At 39.7% G+C, this 24,021-nt stretch overlaps 1 protein-coding gene across 3 annotated transcripts in view; it reads left to right on the forward strand.

Moving 5' to 3' along the window:
* Positions 1-2,926: 2,926 nt before the first annotated feature.
* Positions 2,927-24,021, forward strand: part of sh3gl3a (SH3-domain GRB2-like 3a) — a 34,466-nt gene continuing 13,371 nt past the window's right edge. For all 3 annotated transcript variants that reach the window (XM_020079691.2, XM_020079693.2, XM_069525762.1), the window contains exons 1-2: positions 2,927-3,119; positions 23,783-23,851. In XM_020079691.2, the coding sequence (XP_019935250.1) occupies positions 3,072-3,119; positions 23,783-23,851 (117 nt within the window). In that variant the 5' untranslated portion in view covers positions 2,927-3,071. The remainder of the gene's footprint in view (positions 3,120-23,782; positions 23,852-24,021) is intronic.

Raw genomic sequence — 24,021 nt, forward strand, 5'->3', positions numbered from 1 at the left:
CTTCTCTATGCTTCTATCAGAGCAGTCAACCTTAATATCAAATAGAAACTGTGTGTTTGCCCCCCCCCCCCCCCAACCACCTTAATTCATTCAATCAAAAGTAAACAGGAGAGTAACACATTCAAACCTCACAAAATGAATACAGCTACTATATGAGAACCAGAAAATTGAATGATAAAATGTAATCTATCAAACGTTAGGTCACATCTAAATTTCTACTTGTTATACTGATAACATAACATCAATTCAATTTATTCTGTCTAACCGAAACCTCGCTGCAACAAGACAAATATGTAGGTTTAAATGAAGCGACGCCCCCCCACCCATTTTAATTCTATATATTATTCCTCGAAGCAGAGGCTGAGGTGGAGGGGTCGCAGCAATCTCTAAATCTGACTTATCAACCTTCGACCTAAAGGTGACCTCATCCTCAGCGTTGTTCATCCAGCTGGAAATCACAAGCACCAGTTAATCTAGTTGTCATATAATGTCCACCTGCCCCTTACTCGGATTATCATTATTAATATTATTAACACATCTGTAAATATGACTCATATTATTTTCTTTATAAAAAAAACAGTCTGACAGAGCTTAAATATGATGGTTACCCAACAGTTCCTGGTCTCTGCCTTCTCTCTCTCGTCCTCTCTCTGTTCTCTCTTCCACATTTCTTACCTTAGCGGTCCTCCTTTAGGGACTTTCCACCTGAAGCCCATGCAGTTAGGGCAGGATCTAAAGATTACTATTCAAAGCAACTTAGTGCCACAGAAAGAGCTACAATCTCCTGCTGCAGCATTTTTTTCAACTGCAAACATTGAAGTGACACATCCCTCAGGAGGGCCATTTCTGTGTGCACTTGCGAATCATGTCCCATGTAACACTAAAAAAGTGCAGTGTTTTGCTTCCCTCCATTTTCCTCCCTACAGAAAAGGACAGAGAGCCCGATTTCTGAACTCAAGTGGTAGAAATGGCCTCAAAACCATGAATATGAATACACTATCAGTGTGATGCACAACACTGGGTATCTATATGTTTGGGAGATTGCAGAAAAACAATAGCTCCTCATATGCAGACTCTTACAATCGCAGTATTTCACTGAGTCAGTGAAAATTCGTAAGTTCAGGTTGTTTAGTGGGTGTGTATAACTGAGAGAAATTCTGCAGATTACTTTCATTAGCCATAGAATAAGGATAGCGTTAGTTAACTTACTTTTTGTTTGATAAGAATCCTTCAGTATTCAGAAGTACTGGGATGTTACCATTATGTATCTGAATGGACACCTTACTATTGTACTTTTCACGTCTTATTGCACACAAACACATATTTACAGCACTACTCTCATATTATATCACACATATACACTATTTCCACAATTTAGGGTTCACTGTCTTGCCCACTTCAACATGTAGACTTGTGGAGCTGGGGATCAAACCACCAGCCTTGTGTTTGTGGACAACCCACTGTAACTCCTGAATCACATCCACCATGTACATCCATGTCAAATCCATCTGAAAAGTGATACCAAATCCCTGGTGCATGCCCCACCATGAGGGCAGCACCACTTCAAGGAGATAAAAAAAAAAGGTCTGGATAGGATGAGTATGTACTGCAACGGATATACATATTCAAAATGATTGCTGTGGCCTCTATACCTAGCAGCCCAGTCAGCCCATTCACGATTAATTTGGATATTACTGAACATTTATTTTCCTAGAAAGCATGACAGAGCGAGAGAGGGAGAGAGAGAGAGAGAGGGAGAGAGAGGGAGCTAATGTTAGCCATCGAGATAGGGGAGGGTAGATTGCCTCATATTTTGAGTTTTTGTACCTATTGGCAGTAATGGCGGGATTATGTGTGCAAACATGAACTTGTAGGTGTCCGAGCCCTATGAGGTATATTTAATAGTGTATTCAATAAAACTTTAGACGTTTGTTAAATACCAAGTTCAGAGGGAAGTGGAGAAGTGCTCAGTGGATGATGGGAGTTCCCCCAGCAGTCTAGACCAATAGCAGCATAACTAAGTGATGGTTCAGGACTCACCTGATCCAGAACTAACTATAGGCTTTATCAGAAAGGAACGTTTTAAGTTAAACTTTAAATGCAGAGATGGTGTCTGCCTCCTGAACCCAGAGTGGGAGCTGGTTCCTGAGGAGAGGAGCCTGGTAGCTGAATGCTCTACCTCCTGTTCTCTTACAGATTCTTGGAACCACAAAATACATCCATAATCAGTAAATCTGTAAATCTTGTTAATTTGTTTGGTCAAAGGCTGTCTCCTGTTTCACTGACGAACAGACTGCAGACATCAGACTGATATATCAGCCACAGAGGTCCGCTGATCCTGTTTTTGTCATTTGTTGTTTGTCAAGATATCTCCGACGCTCGTGAAGTCATCCTTTCTCTCCACAGCCGTTTCCTCCGCACGAGCAAATGTGAGCCAATGGGCTGTGAGAAGTGGCGACATCTCTGCGATTCAGGAAACCCTCTCCGCTCGAAAAGGTCAGCGAGCCTACGTAAACCACGTTTCCGGTCTTTTCTTTCAGAATAAAACAGAGACGGCACAGTAGTACACAATAATTCAACACTTTCAAAGCTCCAGTGAACATTACAAAGATACATATGAAATTAGTTCGCCACTTACACAGTGGAGTACAGGATACATTGTATAGACTTAGGTTTATACCAATAGTGACGGGGAATGTGTATTGAGTAGATATTGGTGAGACCGTGTTAAGGTGAACTATGATGGGAAAATTATACCCATATATGGAGAACTGTGACACAAAATTAAAACCAGTTCCAAAGTCATACGGTAAAACCATACTAATACCATAAAAGAAAAAAAACAATCAGCGCTGGACTTGGCACTTTTATTTTAATAACAGCGAAGCCTTTTCCGGGGTGGTCGTCCTTGTGGGGGTGAACTTGACTCCCAGGTCTGGCTATGGTGTGGCTGCAGTGTTGACGGATGAGTGCGGAGCTGTGGAGCCGCCTCGCTCTGTAACGTACATTTCCTCTGTCTGGTGTTCGCTGGTTTGGGAACAGTTCCTCCGGAGGAGAACGGTACGCGGTCCATGATGTCTGTGGCCGGGCTGAAGAAGCAGTTCCACAAAGCCAGCCAGGTAACGAGACGCGTCTCACCGCTCACTCACGAGTGATCGGATGTTAACGGTGTAATCAGAACCAGTCTTCGTAGTAATAATAATAGTTATAGTAATAATATACACCTGTCAACTGTAAATGATGACATCTTATCGCTGTGGACTGTGACACCGGGCTCAGGTGAGGTTTTGGTGAATTCTACGTATCCTGTGTAACGCTCCGTTTCATCGTAAGTTCGTGTTAAACCGAGAGATATCGTCACACCAAAGTCTTGTGTGACGATATGTGCTGTTGCATATGTGCGAGCACACATTCGCGGTTCAACACGATTCGAGATTGTTTGCGACACAATCGAGTCCAGTGGATCGTTCGGCTCTGCCATTGATTTATCATGCCTCCATCTCGCAGCACACCACTGTAATAATGTGGGAAATGTTCGACCTGGTTCGACCAGTGACAGGAACAGGGTCAGGTGTGTATTATGTGTAATGTATTACAGCAGCTCGCTCTGTTCTGTCCAGATGTCACATCATCCATGTGTCTAATTTGCTGCTACAATAATTTTAAGTTGTACAGGTGTCATCTGTCAAACTTGACTCTTTGACTTTATTTGTAAGGACACCTCGTATTATTATTATTATTATTATTATTATTCTCAAAGTACTGTGTGGTGGGTGGATGTGATTAACTGTGAACCACTTGTAACATTCAGTATGTGTTTTTGGAAAATAAAAGCTGGATCATCTGCTGGTCTAAATGAGCAGTGGCTCTTAGTGATTCATCCATCACTCAAGCTTTGTTTAAATATTTAATGATTTGTCAAAGACTGACAGGAAAACAACGTTAGTTTTTCTGATTAATTATATACCAATTATAGGTAGATCTCCATAGTTTCATAATGATTTGTAGAATTTTCACACTTGCAGAAATCTAATCTGTAACATAGTGTTTGGTGTAGGGCTGACCCCCTAAAGTCAAATCATCAGTCGGAGATCTCACAGTTGGCTGAGATTCTTCAGGTCCAGCAATTAGTTTTTTCTGTTTTAGCCGTATCTCTGTTCAGAATTAGTGCATTTACAGAACACAACTACTTGATTTGACATAGTCTCTGGCTTTTTTATTTAAATGTATTTTTTGGGCAGGACAGAGAGCAAGCTGTGAAGGAGGGCAGAGAGAGAGTCGGGGAAGACATGCAGCATGACCCTGAACACCTCACCTGAACCCTGTTCCAAACTCTGGCAGTATGATATAGTTTTGTTTCATTGTCAGTATGGAAAAAGGAACAAACGGTCAAATACTCATGTTGCACTGCCATTTTAATTCTGTGGGAAACAAAAGTTTCCACAAAGCTAATGCATGGTTTTAAATCAAGCTCTTAAAAGATTCTTTAATTGCTCATTTGCCAACCTTCACGACCTTAGATCAGGTCACACATTAGAGATTTACTGTCTTCTCCCTTCACAGCAGAGAGAAAATCTGATTACTTCTGAAATGATTCCCGTGTGCATGAGACAAATGTCAACCTGCCACTTCCCGTTTGCGTGTGTCTGCTCCGCACTGTTGTTGTAGTGTCATTCCCACCATGCTTCGATCAGTGAAACTGACATTGAACTAGATGTGCAGGTTCTCTTCTACTATGATAATAGAAATTATCATTTTAATGAATAAAATAATTGGAGATGTTGAACATATATGGACACATTTATGTACAGGGGAGACAGGCTGTGGCTTAGGGGGAGAGCGGTTGTCCTCCAACCAGAAGGTTGGCAGTTTGATCCCATCTGAATGCCGAAGTGTCCTTGGGCAAGTTGCTGAACCCCAACTGCCCCATAGAACTAAAAAAAAAGAATGCTGCTAATAGGTGCACGGTACGAATGTGTGTGTGAGTGGGTGAATTGCAAACTATAGTGTAAAGAGTGGTCATCAAGATGAGAAAAGCTCTGTATAAATACAAACCATTTACAGGCCTTTAGTTGGAAATGCTTTCTAAATACTCTCATGACACTGTTTTCTACCTGTTTGATGTCACTGTCCTCTGAGTCATGCAGTGGAGCAGTCAAAGCCAATTCTGTGAAACAATACAGAGCATTCAGTCATTCGCATCACCAGCAGTGGTATGACAACCTGTGACTGTATAAATCAGACCTGCAAAAAAACAAATAGGGCTCCATTTTTAGAACGCTGTATGCCATGTACTGTATGTGAAAATATTGTTTAGTGTTTCACCTGCTTCCTGAAGAGGAAGTCCCCCATGGACTCAGACCAGATAAATAAATGTCCCCAACCAGCAGACAATAAGTGGGAAGGGAAACATTGTCAGTTCTTGTTTATTTCAACCATATCTGAATCTTTTTCCACTGTTAGTGGAGAGGGAGCTAGAGGTATGTAGTGGAACATCATGTCTGGCCAGGTTAGATACATTTGTGTGTGTATGTGTACACACAGTGTCAATATGAGTTCATGCTTTAACTCAAGCATGAAGCAAGCAAAAAACTACTGCTGGGTTGGAACTTTTAGTTGGGCTTCAGTTGTGATTATTTGAATGAATTATTGATGAGATGATCATTCTTCAGGTTCTGGTCAGATGTCTGGTTATGTCAAACCAACAGTTCAAAACGTGAAGATCTTCAGTTTTCAACAATAGAAAAGAGAGAAAACAGTCCTCTCCTTCCTCTATCTGTGACTTGATAACAGCACTGTTGTCCTTGTATCCACTGCTCAGTGTAATGTACAAAGTTCACAGTCATTTGTACAGGTGGAACCCACTGTCTGTGGAATTTTGTGACTAATATCTGAAGTAGTGGTAGTAATAAAAGCCTGCGATTACCCAATGTTTGCTATCCACTGTTTCCTCTGGCAGGAGGAGCTGTTAGAGAAAAATAGCAGCAGACAGCTGTCTACAGCTTCTGATAAATCTTTGAACTGCTTGACTTTACTCTGAAACCCAAAGCTCTGAAAGTTTAAATGTAGTTAGTTATTGTTAGTTTAGATTTAGAGTTGGTCGGTCTTGTGATACGGTGGAAGCCGGATATACCGAAAAGAGATTTAGTGATCAATCATTTATATGGACAAAAAAGCCTGGAACAGAATTGTTTCTATATAAATGCTGTTTAAATAATCCTGTTAAAGAGATCAAGAAGTCAGCTTCTACAGTACAGTATTCATTTTAGGTCTTTTCATTCATGTTCGGACCTTAAAAGAGATATTTTTTACAGTTTTACGGGCTCTGTCAGTTATTTACTGCTCCTCTCTGTGTCTCTATCATTCACCCTGTGCCTTGCCAACGGAAGCAAGCCAAATCCAGCGTGGCCTGCCACCTCCTCCGGCTCTCCATACATTGTCAAAGTTTACAAATTCTGTTGTTTTTACCCAGTGTGAGCTTACACGTTTCCGATGACTGTTTTGAAATGTAGTTTCAGATCTTGATAATTGCTATCTAAGTTGATGAACTCTATAGATAATGGACAGATGGATAATTCTGTGATGGTGCTGCCAGCAAGCACTCTTACAGTATATTCATTGTATATATGTAGAACAGACATGTTAAGATGATAGTATCTTATTTTGTATAGATGAGGTGGAGAAGTGAAAATCAAAATGTCACGGTTGACTGTTGGTCCAAACTCAAGTGGCCCGTGGTACAATTATATCCGACCCACGATAAAATATCATATGTCTTTCTTAACTGGCCCGCTGGTGCGCAAAGCCTGGCTAGACACACATGGAGCGAGCGAGCCCTCCTCACCACTCGTCGAGTGGGTGCCAGGCGGTGTCCACAGGCTCCATAGGCCGAGCCACAGTGTGCAATGCCCGGCTAGACGCACATGTGGAGAGCGCTCCTCTCCACTCACTCACCCAGTTTTTGATTATATGAAATGATTTTTCCAGCGTGCCTGCCCCGTCAAGTTCACCTTGTCTCTCGGGCTTATCTCTCTCCCTTTTCCTTCTGTCTTTCTCTCTCCATCTTTCTCTGGCCAAAGAGCGGTGTGCAATGCCCGGCTAGACACACACGGAACGAGCGCCCCCCCTCACCTGCCGAGTATTTGGTGTTAGTAAATTATTTTTCCAGTGTTCCAGAGATGCCTGTGTGCTGCTGTCTGTCAAGTTCCCCCACACGCTTTTCTCTGTGATGAAAATGAACAAAAACCCACACAGGAGTCGTCTCACTGATGCACACCTTCACTCCATCTTGAGGGTTTCCACAGCACAGAACCTAACCCCAAACTTTAATGAACTGGCAGCCAAGAAAGGATGCCAAACATCTGGCTCTGGCACATGTACATAAAAGAAGAATGTAGCCGACCTAAATATGTTTAACTTTTGCACTTTATCCAACATCCTGTCTATCCTGTTTAATAAATGTTGACTATGTTTGGCCCTTGATGTAGTCCCAGTTTTTAATTTCGGCCCTCTCTGTGATCGAGTTTGACTCCACTGGTCTAAGGGTTCAAGGTATTGATGTGAATCTGGCTAGGGACCTTTGTTTCATGTACTGCCCCATGCATGTGCAGCTAGTGGCAGACATTTATTGTGAAGCTGGGAGTTTGGACAGTAGAGTTTAGGGTTAGATAATGGTACCAAAGATTATCTTCACATTCATGCATTTTTCTAAAACAAGATACACCTTGCACTTGGGTTTGTTTTGAAACTATGGGGTCAGTCCCAATATTCACAAATGCACACAGAAGGATTCACAGATACATTCCAATGCACACACAAATAGTTATCAATTTATATAAATGTAAAAAAAAACAATTCACAAATACAAAAAAGTTTCACAAATATATTTCTGCATTTGTGTGTGGATTTTTCTATTTGGGTGTGGATTCGTATGTATTTGTGTGTGGGTTGCTCTACATCTGCATTATTTTGGACGCAGACCTATCTGTAGCCAATTAGATGTCGCCCTCATTTTCAACCAAACACATGAGCGCAGCACCACGAGGGTACGATCCCACCAGCGTTACTATGGAAAGTCAACCTGGACAAAATTCGTCACTCACGTCACGCAGAAAAAAAACACCGTAAAAAGCAGCGTCCGAGCAGAGTAAAAGCCACTTTTTACGCCGCTGTGTGCTCATTGAATGATGCTTTTTATGCTGTCCAGTGTGACACTGGACACAAATAGAGTATACAGAAATAGAAAGATCCACACACAAATGCATATTTGTGTTGTTTTTTTTTACATTCATATACGTTGATAACTATTTGTGTGTGCATTGGAATGTATTTGAATCCTCCTGTGCGCATTTGTGAATATTGAGACTGATCTGACCCCATATGAAACAGAAACTAGATCTTATCCCAAGGTTGATGAAGGACAATGGGTGGGAAAACAATGTTGTCATGTTCCATTTAGTGGGTTGATTTTATTCAGTGAGAAAATAATAACATACGGTTTATGAGGCCACACAAAGGAGCAGCTCTGTGCTGTTTATAAGGTACATGCACAGAGACTTAGGTAGCTGTGCGAAGACTATTCCCACACCTAACCAGTCATTGCATAGTGTATGTGATTTGTGCATCTTCTGTTTCAGAATGTTACAAAAGGTTTCTAGTCTGACTGGTGTTAGATATCATGACTTTGAAATATGGCTTGTCAGAATTAAATTGTAGATATCTGAAACTGAAATCAAAGATAGTGTTAATTAACTGATTTCTCTCTCTCTGTCTGTCTCTCTTTCTCCCTGTTGAGCCAGGGAAGCAATGATTGTTAAAAGTGTTTGAACATTTAAACCTTTCAAGACAATGTGTGCAAAGCTGACCTCACATAATTCAACATTACTGTGGTATAAACCTTGAAGTTGTTTAGGATCTGCCAGTAAACCGAGAGAAGGAAAACTGCTCCAACATGTTTTCTCTTCAGGTTTGTACCACAGTGATGTTGTGACACTGTCATTTTAAATCAGCTTTGTACATTTTTGGAGCTAACAATCTTCTTGAAATGTTTTGATGCCCAAACTCATTCCCACACTTTTGACGACTTGTCTCATCTATATTGTTAGTAGTGTTTGTCTCCACCATTTTTCAAATGTACCAGAGATGTGACACCATTGTCATGTGATCTACACAAGGCACAGGATTGGCTGGATTACTGCCCCCACCTACGGAGACGTTTTCACAATGTGTCTTTTATATGATGAACGTGTGGGCAGCCACCGATGCATTAAAATGATCCAAATAGGTTTTTATGTAAAAAACAGATAGTGGGGCCAGTCGGAAAGGTTTGTAATCGGTATTACTCTGGTATTAATAGTATTTCTTTAAAGCATACTGGAGGCTTAAGTTTGGCAGCGTATTAAAAAAATCCAAACTCTCTGTGAGACAGTGTAATCTAAGGTCAAACCTGCCTCATGTCATCACCATCTTATCTATGTTCTGCTGTATCAACATGTAGTCACTGGAACCTCCACCCTGTAACATAAACATGATGTCAATATAGCCCTCGCCTCAGTGAAAAGAATCCATCCATCTTTAATGGCAGCGTGATGGAGAGACTGAGCCACAGTCGCCTGGTGGTCTGCCAGGCAGCTCTTCAGCTCATTAACATTTGAGCAGCTCGTCATCATCGTGTGTGTCTTCATGGTGATGTGGATCACCTTATGTTTGTGGTGCAAAATGAGAGCCTGATACATGCTACACAGACACAGGGTGTCAAGGATTTCCCCAAGTGAAATACGATACCAGAAGCTTCACTATAGTTTTTGGAGTTAAGTTTTCTAGGAGTTTCACCATTTTTTAAGCAAAAAAATAAATTTAATTTATACATATTGACTTAACTACTTTTTACACTTGTATTCTGCAACACATATCATTATCATTTCATGTAAATTATTCTGTAGTCTGATGACTGTACACCACACTTAATTGTTCATCATCAACTCTTGTTTTCCATTCAACAGGAGGAAGTTCATATTTTAAGTGAAACAATCTTCTATTGGTGTCACTTTAATTGTCAGAATTTTTCAGTAAAGTGTTCTTAATTACTTGGGCAGATCAACTTCAATGGATTGTGAGTATCAGTTAGTCTTAATGAACTCTTAACCTGTCACAAATGATTTTGGAAGACTTTTCATTGATAACATATCAGCGTGAAAGATGAATGTGATACTATCACATCTATTGGACTCACAATTGCAATTTAATTTTTACATATACATATTAATATGTGTCTCCAGTTTCTACACCAAGATCAACTGCATTTTGACTTGTAATCTGTGTCACAATGAGTACCTGACCACCTCCTGAGGTGTTGTGGCTCATCAGATCACAATTTGTCCCCCAATGGTTGTCAGGTGCTTATATATACTTTACTTTAGTCAAACTTTATATGAGCAATCTGATCCTACTAAATAAATGAGGTATTTTTCACATTTACATAATTAGTTAATCTGTAAAATGTACAGTTCACTATATATCTTGGTCACAATATTGTCAAAAACAATGTAAGGAATATGGCAAACATGTTTTGTTATTTGCCATATAAAAGATGAACAATATCTGCTAATTTGTGGTCCATTATTGGATATAGATCGTATTGGAAATACATCTGTGGCGTTAGAAGGCTTCCATGCTGCTTTTGCAGTTTAACTCTCTGATTTAACAACAGAGAAACTGGACATATAAATGGTATTGTGCTTGCTAGTTTACCAGCTGTCATTCAGATTTCGTGTTCAGCTCCCACCATGCAGCCTGACTGAAGAAACTATTATTACATTGGTTCTGGCCAGGACCCTGCAACTAACGACACTATGGTAATAGACAGGTGTGTCTCCGCTCAGGACAGGCCTCTAATGAGGCAATTACCTGGAATGACACGTTTAACCCAGGCATGATGAAGAACAGGATTAATCCAATACTCTGGTGCCAATCGGTCTGATGGGCTGTTTTTCTTTTTTTCTTATTCATTTCCTTGCAAATCTTTTTTTTTTTATTAAGCCCTTTTCAGTTTCTGCAACAACAACAGCTTCAGTTCCCTGAAACAGAGCAGTGGTTTCCAGTACATGTACTTGATTGGGACAGAGAAACATGAACAATACCATGTCTTCTAGACTGCCTCTTCCTTCCTGCACACAATGAAACCTGAACATGTGAAAGAGACTGAAGTTCCAACCACAGCTCAAGAACCTTCCTCTACACATACACACAGACTGGGGTTGTGTAGAGTCCCCAATGTACAGGTCTGTGCATTCCTCACTACATTCAACTGCATATCCTACTTTGCTCTGCTTATGTATGGGTGTTTTGTATTTCGGGTGGACCAGTTTCTCATCAGTGTGTTGGTTGAGATGTGGTGTTTGTTGAAAATCCTCCTGAGTTTTTCAGATACTATGGATCATTGATTCTCCCTTTTACAGTGTAATGCACCTAAGATAAATGTCGAGCTTTTCAATTTGCGTTGCTCTGAGACAAACACAAGACAGTACAGGTTTTCTTCCAGTGACACATTTAGGGAAAAGATTTGTGTTTGTTTTTTGTCTGCATACTGTAAATGCAAAAAATAATAATCTTTAGAATATTCAACTTTTTCTACCTGTTAAGTTCTTATTAATCACCTACACCAGGGGTCACTAATAGTTGGCACGGTGCAAACTAAAGGGAACATTTTATTTTAATATAATTCATTTTTAAAAAGCTTTTGTTTTTTTTCATACTTCTTCCTACTTTTTCAATAATACTAATATAAATAAAAAAATAATTGAAATTGAAATAAATAATTAAAATAAGATAATAATTTTCAATTGGAAAACCAATATTGATGCTTCTATATTGCCCTGCATCAGACATTATGATGTTCCAGACAATACACCAGGCATAACTGACCCACGGTCAAAGCATTGGGTCAAAGGGAAAAACTCCTTCACTGTAGAGTACAGAGTAGAGGGGAAATACATGTTAACACTCTTTACCCTGTTTTTTTTTCTTGTCTCTCTTCAACAAACACCCTGACAACAGCCCAATGTCTCAAAGTGTCATAACTTTGGACTCTTACGTAATGAGTTTTTGGGTTTTGTTGGACACTATTCATTGTGGACATTTTGCGTACGTTTGGTTTATTCACTATTGACTATTACCTTTGTTCAGTAGTTTTTTCCCCTGACTTCTGTGTTTCCTGTTTTATTTTGAAATTTTGCTCCTTGAGTGTCTGTAGATTTATTTCCTGCCTTTGTTTCAATCAATCAAATTGTATTTGCATAGCCCATATTCACAAATCACAATTTGTGTCAAAGGGCTTCCCACCCTTGTGATCGTCTGCACCCGCTCCTAATGTGTTTCACCTATGTTCGATCAACCCTGCCTCCCCTGTGCATAGAAGTCTCTGTTTCCCTTTCCCTTTGTCAGTTTGTAGTCGTCATTCTCCTTTCTCACATCTTTCACTTATGAGTTTTTTCGTCATTCTTCGCGTTCCTGTAGCTCTTGTTACCTTGTTCCCTTTTTGCAATCTTTTCTGGTTCCAGTGTTTTTATATTTGCCTTTTTGTAACGGGTAGGGTTTGGACCCAAATGCAGCACACAAGCGTTGGACAGTTGGTACCAGTCTTTATTGTAGCGTAGCTCACAGCACATCTGGCAGGCATCAAGGCATAGAACAATCTGGCACTGACTGAGAGTGGAGCTGGTGAATATATACTGGGCTGATTGCAGGCTATGAGGAGCACCTGTATTGGCTTGATGAGAGGGTGTGGCCCGGCCGGCAGATGAAGCAGAGGCGGAGACCATGGAAAAGCACAGAGAAGTGGCAGGATGGGAGACTGACTGTGACAGAACCCCCCCATCAAGGGACGGCTCCTGATGTCCCAAAAAGCCGGCATGCAGGGTGGGGGGGAAGAGAGACTGACCGTGACACTTTTATTAATGTTGTGATTATGTACTTCCCTTCACGCGGGGCACCATTAAATGGTGTGCTTTTGGGCATTCAATAAATGTGGCTATCAGAGAAATATTAAATATTAATATTAAATATATGAATATTAAATAATAAATAAACTGATAAAAGATAAATTGGGGCACCACCCTTCAAAGGAAGGGAAAAGATAGCCAATTTATTGAATAAGTCTCATGAAATTACTGACTACAAATTTGGCACTCTGATTAATAATTAAATAAATAACTATGACCAAAATTACCACATCAATGGTGCCCCGTGTGAGGGAAAGTACGTAATCACAACATTAATTAAGACGTGTTTTGAAGAAAAACATTTGTTATGAGAATAATAAAAGTATAAACACGCTAACTCACAAAAGCTGTACTTACTATATACAGATGTGTATGCGAGTATGCGTGTGCCTGTGTGTGTGAGTGTGCGAGTCAAAAGGCCCCCTGGAGTGGTGAGACCATGTGGCTGAGATCACATGCAGGTGTTAAGTTTGTGGAGATGAGTGTGTGAGGTGTTGGTGCCAGGTTAAAGAAAGTAGTTAGATGCATGCAAAGAAAGTGATCAGCATAACAGAAGTAACATTAATTTTCAAATAACATATTACCAAATATCACAGCAACACAAGTCAAACTTATAAACATCACATGAAATAGAAATAGGATTAAACAGTCCTTTGCTTAGCCTAGCGTAACAATAAAGCCCAGTTGTGCTACCCGTCCATGAAAAAGAGGGAAAGGTCCTTTTTGGATGTGCTGTTTGAAGTCCAGTGAAGTGGTCTTGTTGGTTTGTGGCTCCTGTTGTGCATCTGCTGGTGAGACCTTGTGTCGTGGCCAGTTGTGCTTAAGTTCTTTGGCAGGCTCTTGCGTCGCTGCCTTTGGAAGGTTTTAGCAGTCTGCTCCAGGCAGGCCTGCTGGAAGTTGAGGAGCTTGGATATGGAGGAAGTCTACCTGGCTGGGAGAGCAGGGCCAGACCCTACTCCTCCAGGAGCAGTCAGCAGGGAAGAGGCAGAAGAGAGAAGAGAGCTAGGAGAGGGGAAACTAAGCTTATATTGGCCTTATGACATCATGGGTCATGGGGCACACAGTGACCAATAGTGGTTGAGAGTTGTCTCCAGGAGCAGTTTTACCACCTATGTGTGAAGATGAAGCACCCTGGGAGACCGAGTTCTGGAAGCTAAGCAAAGAAGACATGCGGTCGGGCTTTTGACTACACATGTAGGCCCAACTATCACAGATACCATAGACATAGAATATTCACCTTAACATTTGGTGAAATAGTGTGTTATGATATGTGCCTAATGATGGCCAAAACATGATTCCTCAGAAACCTAGGTTGAAACATAAATCTATAGAGTTGCAACATCCTCCTGGATAGCCCTACACTGTTTAGATAACTTTAAAGAATTGGAAAAACAACCTGGAACTTTCTGCCCTCCCAATTGACAATTATAATTTGTGCTAATTCTAGCAAGCTAGGCTCAGTAGCTCCCACATTCTCAGTATATTAAAACAATATTTTGATATCCTGTTGGTACTGTAGGCTAATATAGGAATTGCTAGCCTGTCTCCTTGCAACACCAGCCCTCAGTTGTCACTCAGCTGCTGCTATGGGAAATAAACCAATCAGAAGCTTAAGGTTGAAATGCTGTGTTACTATTTTATCTTCTCATCGTTAGAAAAATAAATGCACATTTGGTGATGTATCATTTTTAAAAGGTGAGGAACTTTACCAAAACATATCTGTGCTGGAATACCAAAATACTGTTTAACTTATTAGCTTCTGTGATCTCAGCTGGAATTGACTGGGTGACTGTAGTTTCTCATCCCACTCACCACTGATCAGACTCAATATCAACACAGATGGAAGGTCATAGCTTAGTCCAATATGGATTTTTATGAATGTATTTCAGTAATTTTGGGCTTTGATGAACTCACTTCTAAATGTCTGAATTATCTGTCTCGTAAAAAAAAATACTAACAAAATTCTAAGTGGTTTGTATTGAATACCTCTCTTTAATTGTTATAGAATCAATGATAATCCGTCCCCTCCTGTTTTCCTACTCAGTACACCACCTTTGGGATACACAATAGGCTTCTGCTAACACACAGACACCCACAACTACAGAATTCCTGTATACATATGTAGGCCGGTGATTCACACCCTCTAGAGATTCCACATTGTTTTGAGGGGAAACAGCTGTTTACTTATGTGATTGAATTGAGTGTCACTTTTCCTCCTATCTTTGACACACAAAAGCTTCACACTTTCCACTATCTTGCTGTCAGCAAATATTAAAAATTTGATTACTTAATGAAATTGTATTTATATCTCTTCCATGAGGTTAAGAGTATATCACTTTTTTCCAGTTTGCTAAAAGTTTTAACCATATGGTGAAGAATTTCTTAATATGAAGAAAACATTTGTCATGACTAGATAACTGAATTTCCATGCTCCAACTTGAAATGGAATAGTTTGCATTGTATGTATGAATGCATGTTACTGAGTCATCAGTGCACCATGACATGGATTGTGCAATACTGTGATAAATAAACAAGTAAAATATAATCTCTATATCAGAGGGCCTCTGCTACAAAACTATTTCCACTGCTGCTTCAAGATCAGGGCAGATTAATACTTGGCCCAGTCGCCTTTTACCGTGCTGGAAGAGTGTCCTCTCTCCCCACTGGCATGTGATCACATTGCACTTTAACAATAAACACCAACACTTATCAAAAGTTATAAGGATCTGTCAAGTAACCCGTTTTATGTTCACCGCGGTTTGATAACGTCACGATTTCATAACCGTAAGAACTATAAAAACTAGTATATCTAACTATGGTGTCCTGCCTCTCGCGTGTTTTGTGTGCACGAGCCACTGAAACGTTAGTTGAGAAGATGGAACTGACTTAAAGACTTTATTTCCACCAACACTGGACAAGGAACTCCATCGGAGGAGTTCAGTAAGAGGAGAAATCATGGTTTACTTTCGGTTTCTGACCAGCGGTGTGTGTGATAGTGTCAGCAGCGGATGACACCGCCCCCTCTTCCTATTAACCATTATAAATGTAGCCAGGAGTTTATTTCACCCGTACTGAAAGGTAATAGTATAATAAGGACAAGAAGAATGAGGCTTGAACCAGGACATGTTTAGTTTTTCAAAGTTAGTTAATTTTTCGCTCGAATCACAGAACTTCCGTTGCTGACCCTTCAAAATAAAACTCCCACACAGATACACAGCTTATGACAGGAAACACAAATTTAGTGACCAACCTTCCACAATAAGGCAACTAAATAAAATATCTTATATAAATTACATTTAAATAGATAATTGTTAAACTTTAAAAACTACCTGGATAAAGACATAATACATATTTTAGTTCATAAGCTATATTATTTGCTATCTATTAGCTGTATATTGCTGATTGTGACTCTTTCTTCGTCTATAGTATCGATAATCATGAAAACCATGATATTTCCTACACCAAAATTTCATATCGTGACATCCCTAGTTGTGTCTTTTTCCTTCTATATTATCAATAATATATCATGGAATATAGTGAAACTGTGACATTTCCTCTAAGACATCAATTCCTCAGTTTTAACCCAGGTAATGTAAACACACTGCTACTGTAGAAATACAATGCTACATTAGGCCTATTAAAATAAAGTACTGAGTAATTGGCCTCTGGGAAAAAATTACTGATACTGGGTTTGGAATATATGTAACTTGTGAAAAAATTTGATTTGATTAATTTACAGGGTGTATGTCATTATGGAATAAGTACAAATCATTATGTAGTATTACATATCGATTATATGTATTATTCAGATTATGTTGTCAATGACTTATCCCATTCGGTCTTTGCTGCATTCCACCTGAACAGATTATAATAATATTATCGTTAAGCTCCAAGCCCACAATGACTTACTCATTGAACAGCAATGTCTCCAATGCGCAACATGAAATGCCATGAACTGTATTGATACTTAAATTGCTAGACAAAAAAATTATAATTTTAATTTGCTAAGAGCATTTCTGATGTTTTCACCACTCAAATAGACACATAAATAAAACTTTAGTTACAAACATATGCAAACTTCTTTGTGATCACCATAATAACTTTTTAATTTAATTTTAATTTAATTTAATTTAAATTATTGTTCCAGTCGCAGTTTCTCTGGTTATTTTTAAGTGTTCCAGTGAGGCTCATTGACTGTTGGTTATTTTTTCTCGTCAACTTCCCATTTCCCTTTGAACTGAGCCACATTGCTTCCTATGGTTTGAAATCTCACTTGCAGTGCACTACTAGGCGATGGGAACGCACACATAGACTCTTCTTGTGAACATAGTTAACATATCCAACATCGCTCATAGCAACATAGCTAATGCCATTGCCATTTAGTAGTAGACAGAATAATTATTAGTTATAAACTTAATGGTCTTTCCCCTTTTGCCCCTAAAACTATTAAATTTGTTAGAAGCTTAAGTTCATTACTTTTCTCGTTGATGCCTTACTTACAAGATGAAGGTGAAAGGGATCTATTGGCAGAAATTTCATGTAGAATAATCCTCATGATTTTTTCACGTGTTCATTTCATCTAAATTGTATGAATTGTAGTTTTCTTTACCCCAGAAAAGGTCCTTTATATTCAAATACTTTATATTTACATGGAGGGGACCCTCTCTACAGAGGCCGCCATGTTTTTACGTTATACCAGACTGGACAAACTAAACACCTTTTGAGTTTTTATGAAAACTGAAGCTACCACAGGTTCTTTTTCATGATTGGAAGAGGAGGGTGAGGTGAGGGGTGTTCAGCTGCAATTTCAACACTGGATATCACAAAATTGTACACACTGTACATTTAAACTGTTTTCAGACATAGACTAAATGCTGCAGAACCTCTGGATTTATTCCGGAGGGTCAGTATGTGTGAATGCAAATGTCCAAGTGAGACTTTCTGCAGAGATTATCTGTCCAGCCCCTTGTATATCTGCAGAATGTCCAGAGGTGCCAATATTAGAACCCAACAGGAGATCCTCCGCGGATTCACTGCGAGCGAGTAGGCATGCTCAGGTTCTAACATTAACCTGTTTTTGTGAAGATGATGTGATTGCCTCGTAACAGTTTTTTTCTTTGGTCATTGGGACAAAAAGGAAACTGGGATGAAGCAAATTTCTGTAGTCCTAGTAAATATACCATCCCTACAGCACACTGTAGAAAATCTGACTTTTAAAACAAAAACAATGGCTAGATTCTGGTGGTTTTTTTTCTTAATCAAAATGTTTAACATTACAAGAGAAAATGCTTTAAGGGTAAGGACTAACTCATCCAGATGTAAATCAAAATCAATCAAATGAAATATACTTCATTGTCCTCAAGGGAAAATATATCTTGGGCCAAAGTGCTACAGCAGCTTCAGAACAATGCATTGTACAACCAACAAAAAACAACACAAGGTCATATCGTGTAAGACCCAGAATAATAATGCAGAAAGTGTGTTGAATATTGCATCTGCCCTAAAAACACTTAAAATTATAAAACACTAAAGGATATAACTAATAAAAGATGAAAAAACTAAAACTGGCATTAAAACCCCAAACCACAGTGCGGGGCAGGCATCCCTGTGCAGCAGACTTAAAATCACTGTATCATCAGGAAATTTGAGGATGTATTAATTGTATTATTATATGTCCTGCTAACCCTGCATTCAGGATTCAGTGTACAGTGTGTAGAGAAATGGAGAACTCATGCAGCCTTGTGGTTCACCTGTGCTACAGTATTTGACCCTGGAAAGTGAGCTATTTACCTTCACCTGCTGGGACCTGTTGGTTAACAAAGAATAAAACTATATTTATGATAAAATGATTTACATGCATGTCATTCAACATCTGGACCAGCAGTTAAGGTTGGATAGTGGTAAAAGCTGAAGTGACTACAAATAAGACCCGAGCGTAAGCCTTGGGGTTCTCTAGATGCTTACTGATTAGATGTGTCACACTTGCAACAGCATTCTCTGTACTCTGCCACTGTCTGTACGGGGTCCAAACGTAAAAACCACATCCACCTTAAGCATATTCACAATGATGTTTTCAAAACATTTCACCACAGATGTAAGAGCTACTGGTCTAAAATCATGATAAGCAGCTGGACATGAAGTTTTTTTCCTCCAGATAGCAGGGACAGTGTGACTGTCTAGGGACTGTTGAAAAATAAGACACCTGCTAGTGTGATGAGAATCTTGGGTTATTGCATTAAAGAATAATTTGAATGTTGATGTTGTTATGTCATATGCCATGAGTCTACATTTTGTGTGGCTGGGAAGCATAGTTTAGATTAGGACATACAGTACTAAAGTCTGACCTTGCGAGCTTTGGCCTCAGCAAATCTTGCCATCACTGATTCCATATACAGTGATTTCCTGACTTAGTGCTCGATGGAGAGAACAGCAAGTGCAGACAGCCTGTCCTCTGACATAGTTGATCCGATTTTAATTAGTTTCAGTGATGAGAAACTTCTCTCACCTGAAGCAACTGTCGCAGGGAGTGTGAGTAGAAGTCTAAGAGCTAAACTCAAATTTGGATACATGTGAAGGATATTCTCCTTATATATATGTACAGTATAATCAAGCATCTCAGATGGTGATGAGATATGTGTGGGGAGGATTTAACTGCACACTCAGAAAAGGTTTGTCACCTTTGGCAGTGTTGCCAAGAACTGTTTACCACCCTCCTGCTTCTTCCGTTTTTCACAACTACTTGGGTAGCTTCGCTTCATCTTACAGCCATTTCACACCACCTCTCTTATTCATCAGTCTCTGTTTACACCCCGAATCACTTTTGTAGATGCGCTCATGGAATAGTCCATTGTAATGGGGACTAAGGGTAGAGAGGGGTGCTGAGACACTAGCTACTCATGAATTATAGGCATTCTGATGACTTTTTAGCATATGGATATTTAGAACGACGTGATTAATTAATGAAGAACATTTGAACATTGAACATTTTTTTATTTATGTTTTATGGGGCCCCTGGTAGTTTGGGGCCCAAGGCAATTGCCAACCTTTGCCTAATGGTTAAGTCCGCCTCTGGATAGGCTACTATTGTAGTTGCAAACATCTTCAATTATTTTAGCGGATAAACAAAACATTTCCTTAAAGTTTTTATAATTTGGAAAGGCTGAAAGAGAGACCATCATCAATACTCTGAAAACAGAGTAGTAAAATACCGTTCCTAACACAAGATTGAGAAATCTGATGGTTGACAGACCTGCAATTCCAAGATATGGCTATCAACCTATGGCAGTTGCTGTTCAGCAAGGGGTGCAGAAAATAAGTCATTTAACTTAATTTGAAATTATGGCCAAACCTTTGAGAATGAGAACTGAGTTTAATAATTGGGAATTAGCCTTTGAAGTACAAAGCAACAGCAGCCTTGGTCTGGCTGCTTGGTAATTCTTTTGTTTGTTTATACAAAGCAATGTTAGCTAAAACACAAAGATATTGTTCTACTGTGTGTGTGTGTGTGTGTGTGTGTGTGTGTGTGTGTGTGTGTGTGTGTGTTCTCCGCAAAGGAAGGAGCAAGTATCCCTTCCACTCCCCAAGACCCTGGGTTCGGGTTGTGTTCAGAGTGCAGGAAGGCGAAACATAGATCTATCAGCACAGTCACACAAACAATGAATGAATGCACCATGCATGTGGCGTCTTTAAATTGTGACTTGAAAAGCCAACATCCAGACAGCAGTGGGGCTTCATACCACAGACCCTGTTGATCAGAACTGTTTTACTTACAATGATAGTTTATTGAGCCCTGTATCCACTCTCAATTCGCTGCTCAGGATAATTGCAGCTCTAATGTGTAAGATTTTGATTAAAAGCGGGGCCAGCAGCACCCATTTACTTGCCCCATCTGTCACCTGCTGCTGCAGCCTGTACCAATGCACCCTAGAACATGTCATTGTCACAGTGAGCACTGCTGCTTCCCCCTTTCTCCCTCAATCCAACATCATGCAACTCTTCTTACTCCACAGTACAATTTAAGAAAAATCTACACAGCGGCAAAACAATTCACTTTACAAAAACTTAAAAAAAAACTTTTTAAATTTAATTTTTGCAAAGCATTTGGATGTTGAGATGATTCCAGTTTGGTATTCTACAGTCATTATAAAGTACACTGTTCTTTTAAATCCTCCCGTCTTCTTTCATCTCAGGACATGGTGATGAATGGAAGGAAAGGAAAACATAAGGCTCTATTTGAACAATCTAACATGGTTCAAAAGTGTTGTACGTAGTCTCATAAATAGTCATGGTTGTGTTTTGGATGTGACATACCTTTTTTAATCTGGCAGTGGATTTGCCAGATCGTAAAAGAGAACTCTTTCAAAACAACATTGGGCAACAAATAGCATTTCTGTGCTCTGTTTCTGACTAAAGGTCTGTACTTACAAAGAGATCAATCCCCTTATCTTACTCAGTCAAATGAGAGGTTTTTCAGCATACTTGTAAAGGTGTATAGTGGTACCTTCCAGTTCATTCCACTCAGCACACTCCCCCCCCCACTGTCCTAGAAAGGCTCTGGCAGCCAGGTTGGGCTGGCTGATTTCTATACCCTTAGTTTCCTAATTTTATCCAGGCTCTGACCCACTTGGTCCCTACAACTCCCCTCACATTACTACTATGCACTGTACACTTCATACTGTATGCATGTCACTCGTACTGGAATGGGGGCAGTAGGGTTCTCTGTTTGGATTGTCCAGGGTAGCTGAACTGAGCCTCAGCCACCCCTTATAATTGCAGCTAAGATTTTATCTCATGATTAGGCCTTTCTGGATAATTGCTATTTCAACTTACCATATATAAACATTTAGTCAATCATTTGGCTGACCTCGATAAATGGACCATTGTATTTATATGCTTGTTTGTTTATATAAGAATGTCACCATCACCAACAGAGAGTTGTGAGTTGTGCTGTTTCTCTCCTCTCTTCTGTATCTGGAAGCGAGGCAGAGTTTACAATTGCCTCGGGCTGTCCCCGCCCACACTGACACACACAAGGAGAAATAGGAAGGAAAGCACAGATGAGATGAATTGAAAACATTTTGGGTTTAAGCTGGATGAGAATGGAGAGCTCATTAATGTCAACAAGGCAGTATGTTGAATTTGGAAATACAGGGTTTGCACCACGTTCATTATCACTCCCGATGCTTCAATATTATAGCTGTCAGGCTGTCAGAAGTTATTGGACCCTTACAATATTTGGAGGGATTAGTTTCTGTTTGTTTTATTTGTTCAAGAGGTTTGTGCGTGTAAAAATGTGTGCAAACGTGACGTGCTAATTGTCACAGCTTTACGCACAGATGGCTGTAGTTATTGTGGTGAGGAGGAGACGGCGTGGAAGAAGACGGAGAGAACGGGTTCTTTCTGCTCATGTTAACAGGTTTGGATTGACAGAAGCAAAAAGAATCCCTCTCTTGTCAGGGCACTCATGGCCATCGTCACACCTATTTTTTCTTTTGTTCTTCTTCTTATGTCACGCCATCTTCTCTTAATTTCATCGGTTGTTCTTTTTGATTTACCCACAGCATTTACCTTCTCCCATATCACATTTCTTTGAGTCATGTATATTCATATTTCTTTGCTGTTGCTCAACAACATGTGTGTTTGCCTCTTACACTAACACGTAATTCCATGGCATTACACTTTGCTTTGCGTTTGCAGTCACTCTTCTCTCCATAATGCTCCATGGCGGAAACCAGTAACGCAAAACACTCATTTCAATACTACTGCCTCTACCATGTTTTCTGTTATCAGTTGTGCAATTATTTTTAGTAAATCACCCACAAAACGCCCACCAACCAAACAGGCAATCTGTTATAATGCACATGCAATTTAGCACTCTTTATTTGGGATCTTAGTAGATCAGGCCCTTAGTCGGACTGAGTCTGTGGTGAAGCCCACATCCTCACGTCATCACAATCTGATAATTTACTAAACTGCTTCTTAAAGAATAGCCTTTATTCTGCAGGGCTGAGTCACATAACTGCCTTTTGGTTCTATTAGTTTTTCTTTGCATCCATAATAGTAACATGGTCAATTTCATGAATTGTTAATCAAACCTTTTCAGTGTAATACAATATTTTCAACAATGCATTGCAGTGAGCTGAGGATGTTGATCTTGGCACAGCACTTAGCCAGTGCCCAGTACACAGTCACCAGCAAAAATACATCAAAATATTCTCTGTGCTACGTTTACAGGGCAAGGAAAAAATGAAGACAAAGTCAGTGACTGACCTGCAAATCAGTTTTCTTTCTAACTGGCCAACTGCCCCAAATCTCCAAGTATTAGTCCACTATTTGTGCACACAGAATTTAAATTCTTGTTAAATCTGCCAGGGAATGGTCTCTCCCAGTGGTCTCATTTCTCTATGCGACAAACATAGGGAGGCGGGATGCATATAGTGGTTAGTCCGTCCATCCAAACATGGATCAGAGAAGGATTATTTTTAGTTTGTTTTTTTATATTCAAAAGTTTCAGAAAGTTATTTTACTGTAATGTTTACTGCATTTAAAAGTAGTTTTATGCAGTAGTAGTATTCAGCCTTTTTGTTGTTGAAAAGTTAGGAAAATGAGTGACATTGCATCAGAATCTAGATGCTTACACTAGGACTTTTATCATTATATCGGTTATACGTCATGGTCCAAATAGGACAGCGTCAAGACATTTAAACATCTCACGAGTCTCGGGTTAATTTTGATTATTAATAATTGGTAAATTTAACAATCTCCTCTTTGCTCCCTCTTTGCAGCTACTCAGTGAGAAGATCAGTGGGGCAGAGGGGACTAAACTGGATGATGACTTCATGGAGATGGAAAGGGTGAGTTTGCTGTGACAGATGTGTAATTTTACACTTGGTAGATACTTGGTATCCTGTGTTGAAAACATGTAACTGCAGAACTAACTGATGGAAGTAGACTGGAGTGATGGAAATGGAGTTTTGCAATGTTTGCTGCCTTGTTGCTCTACACATATATGACACACACAAAC

The sequence above is a fragment of the Paralichthys olivaceus genome, chromosome 1 (assembly GCF_024713975.1).
Source record: "Paralichthys olivaceus isolate ysfri-2021 chromosome 1, ASM2471397v2, whole genome shotgun sequence".
Classification (NCBI taxonomy): domain Eukaryota; kingdom Metazoa; phylum Chordata; class Actinopteri; order Pleuronectiformes; family Paralichthyidae; genus Paralichthys; species Paralichthys olivaceus.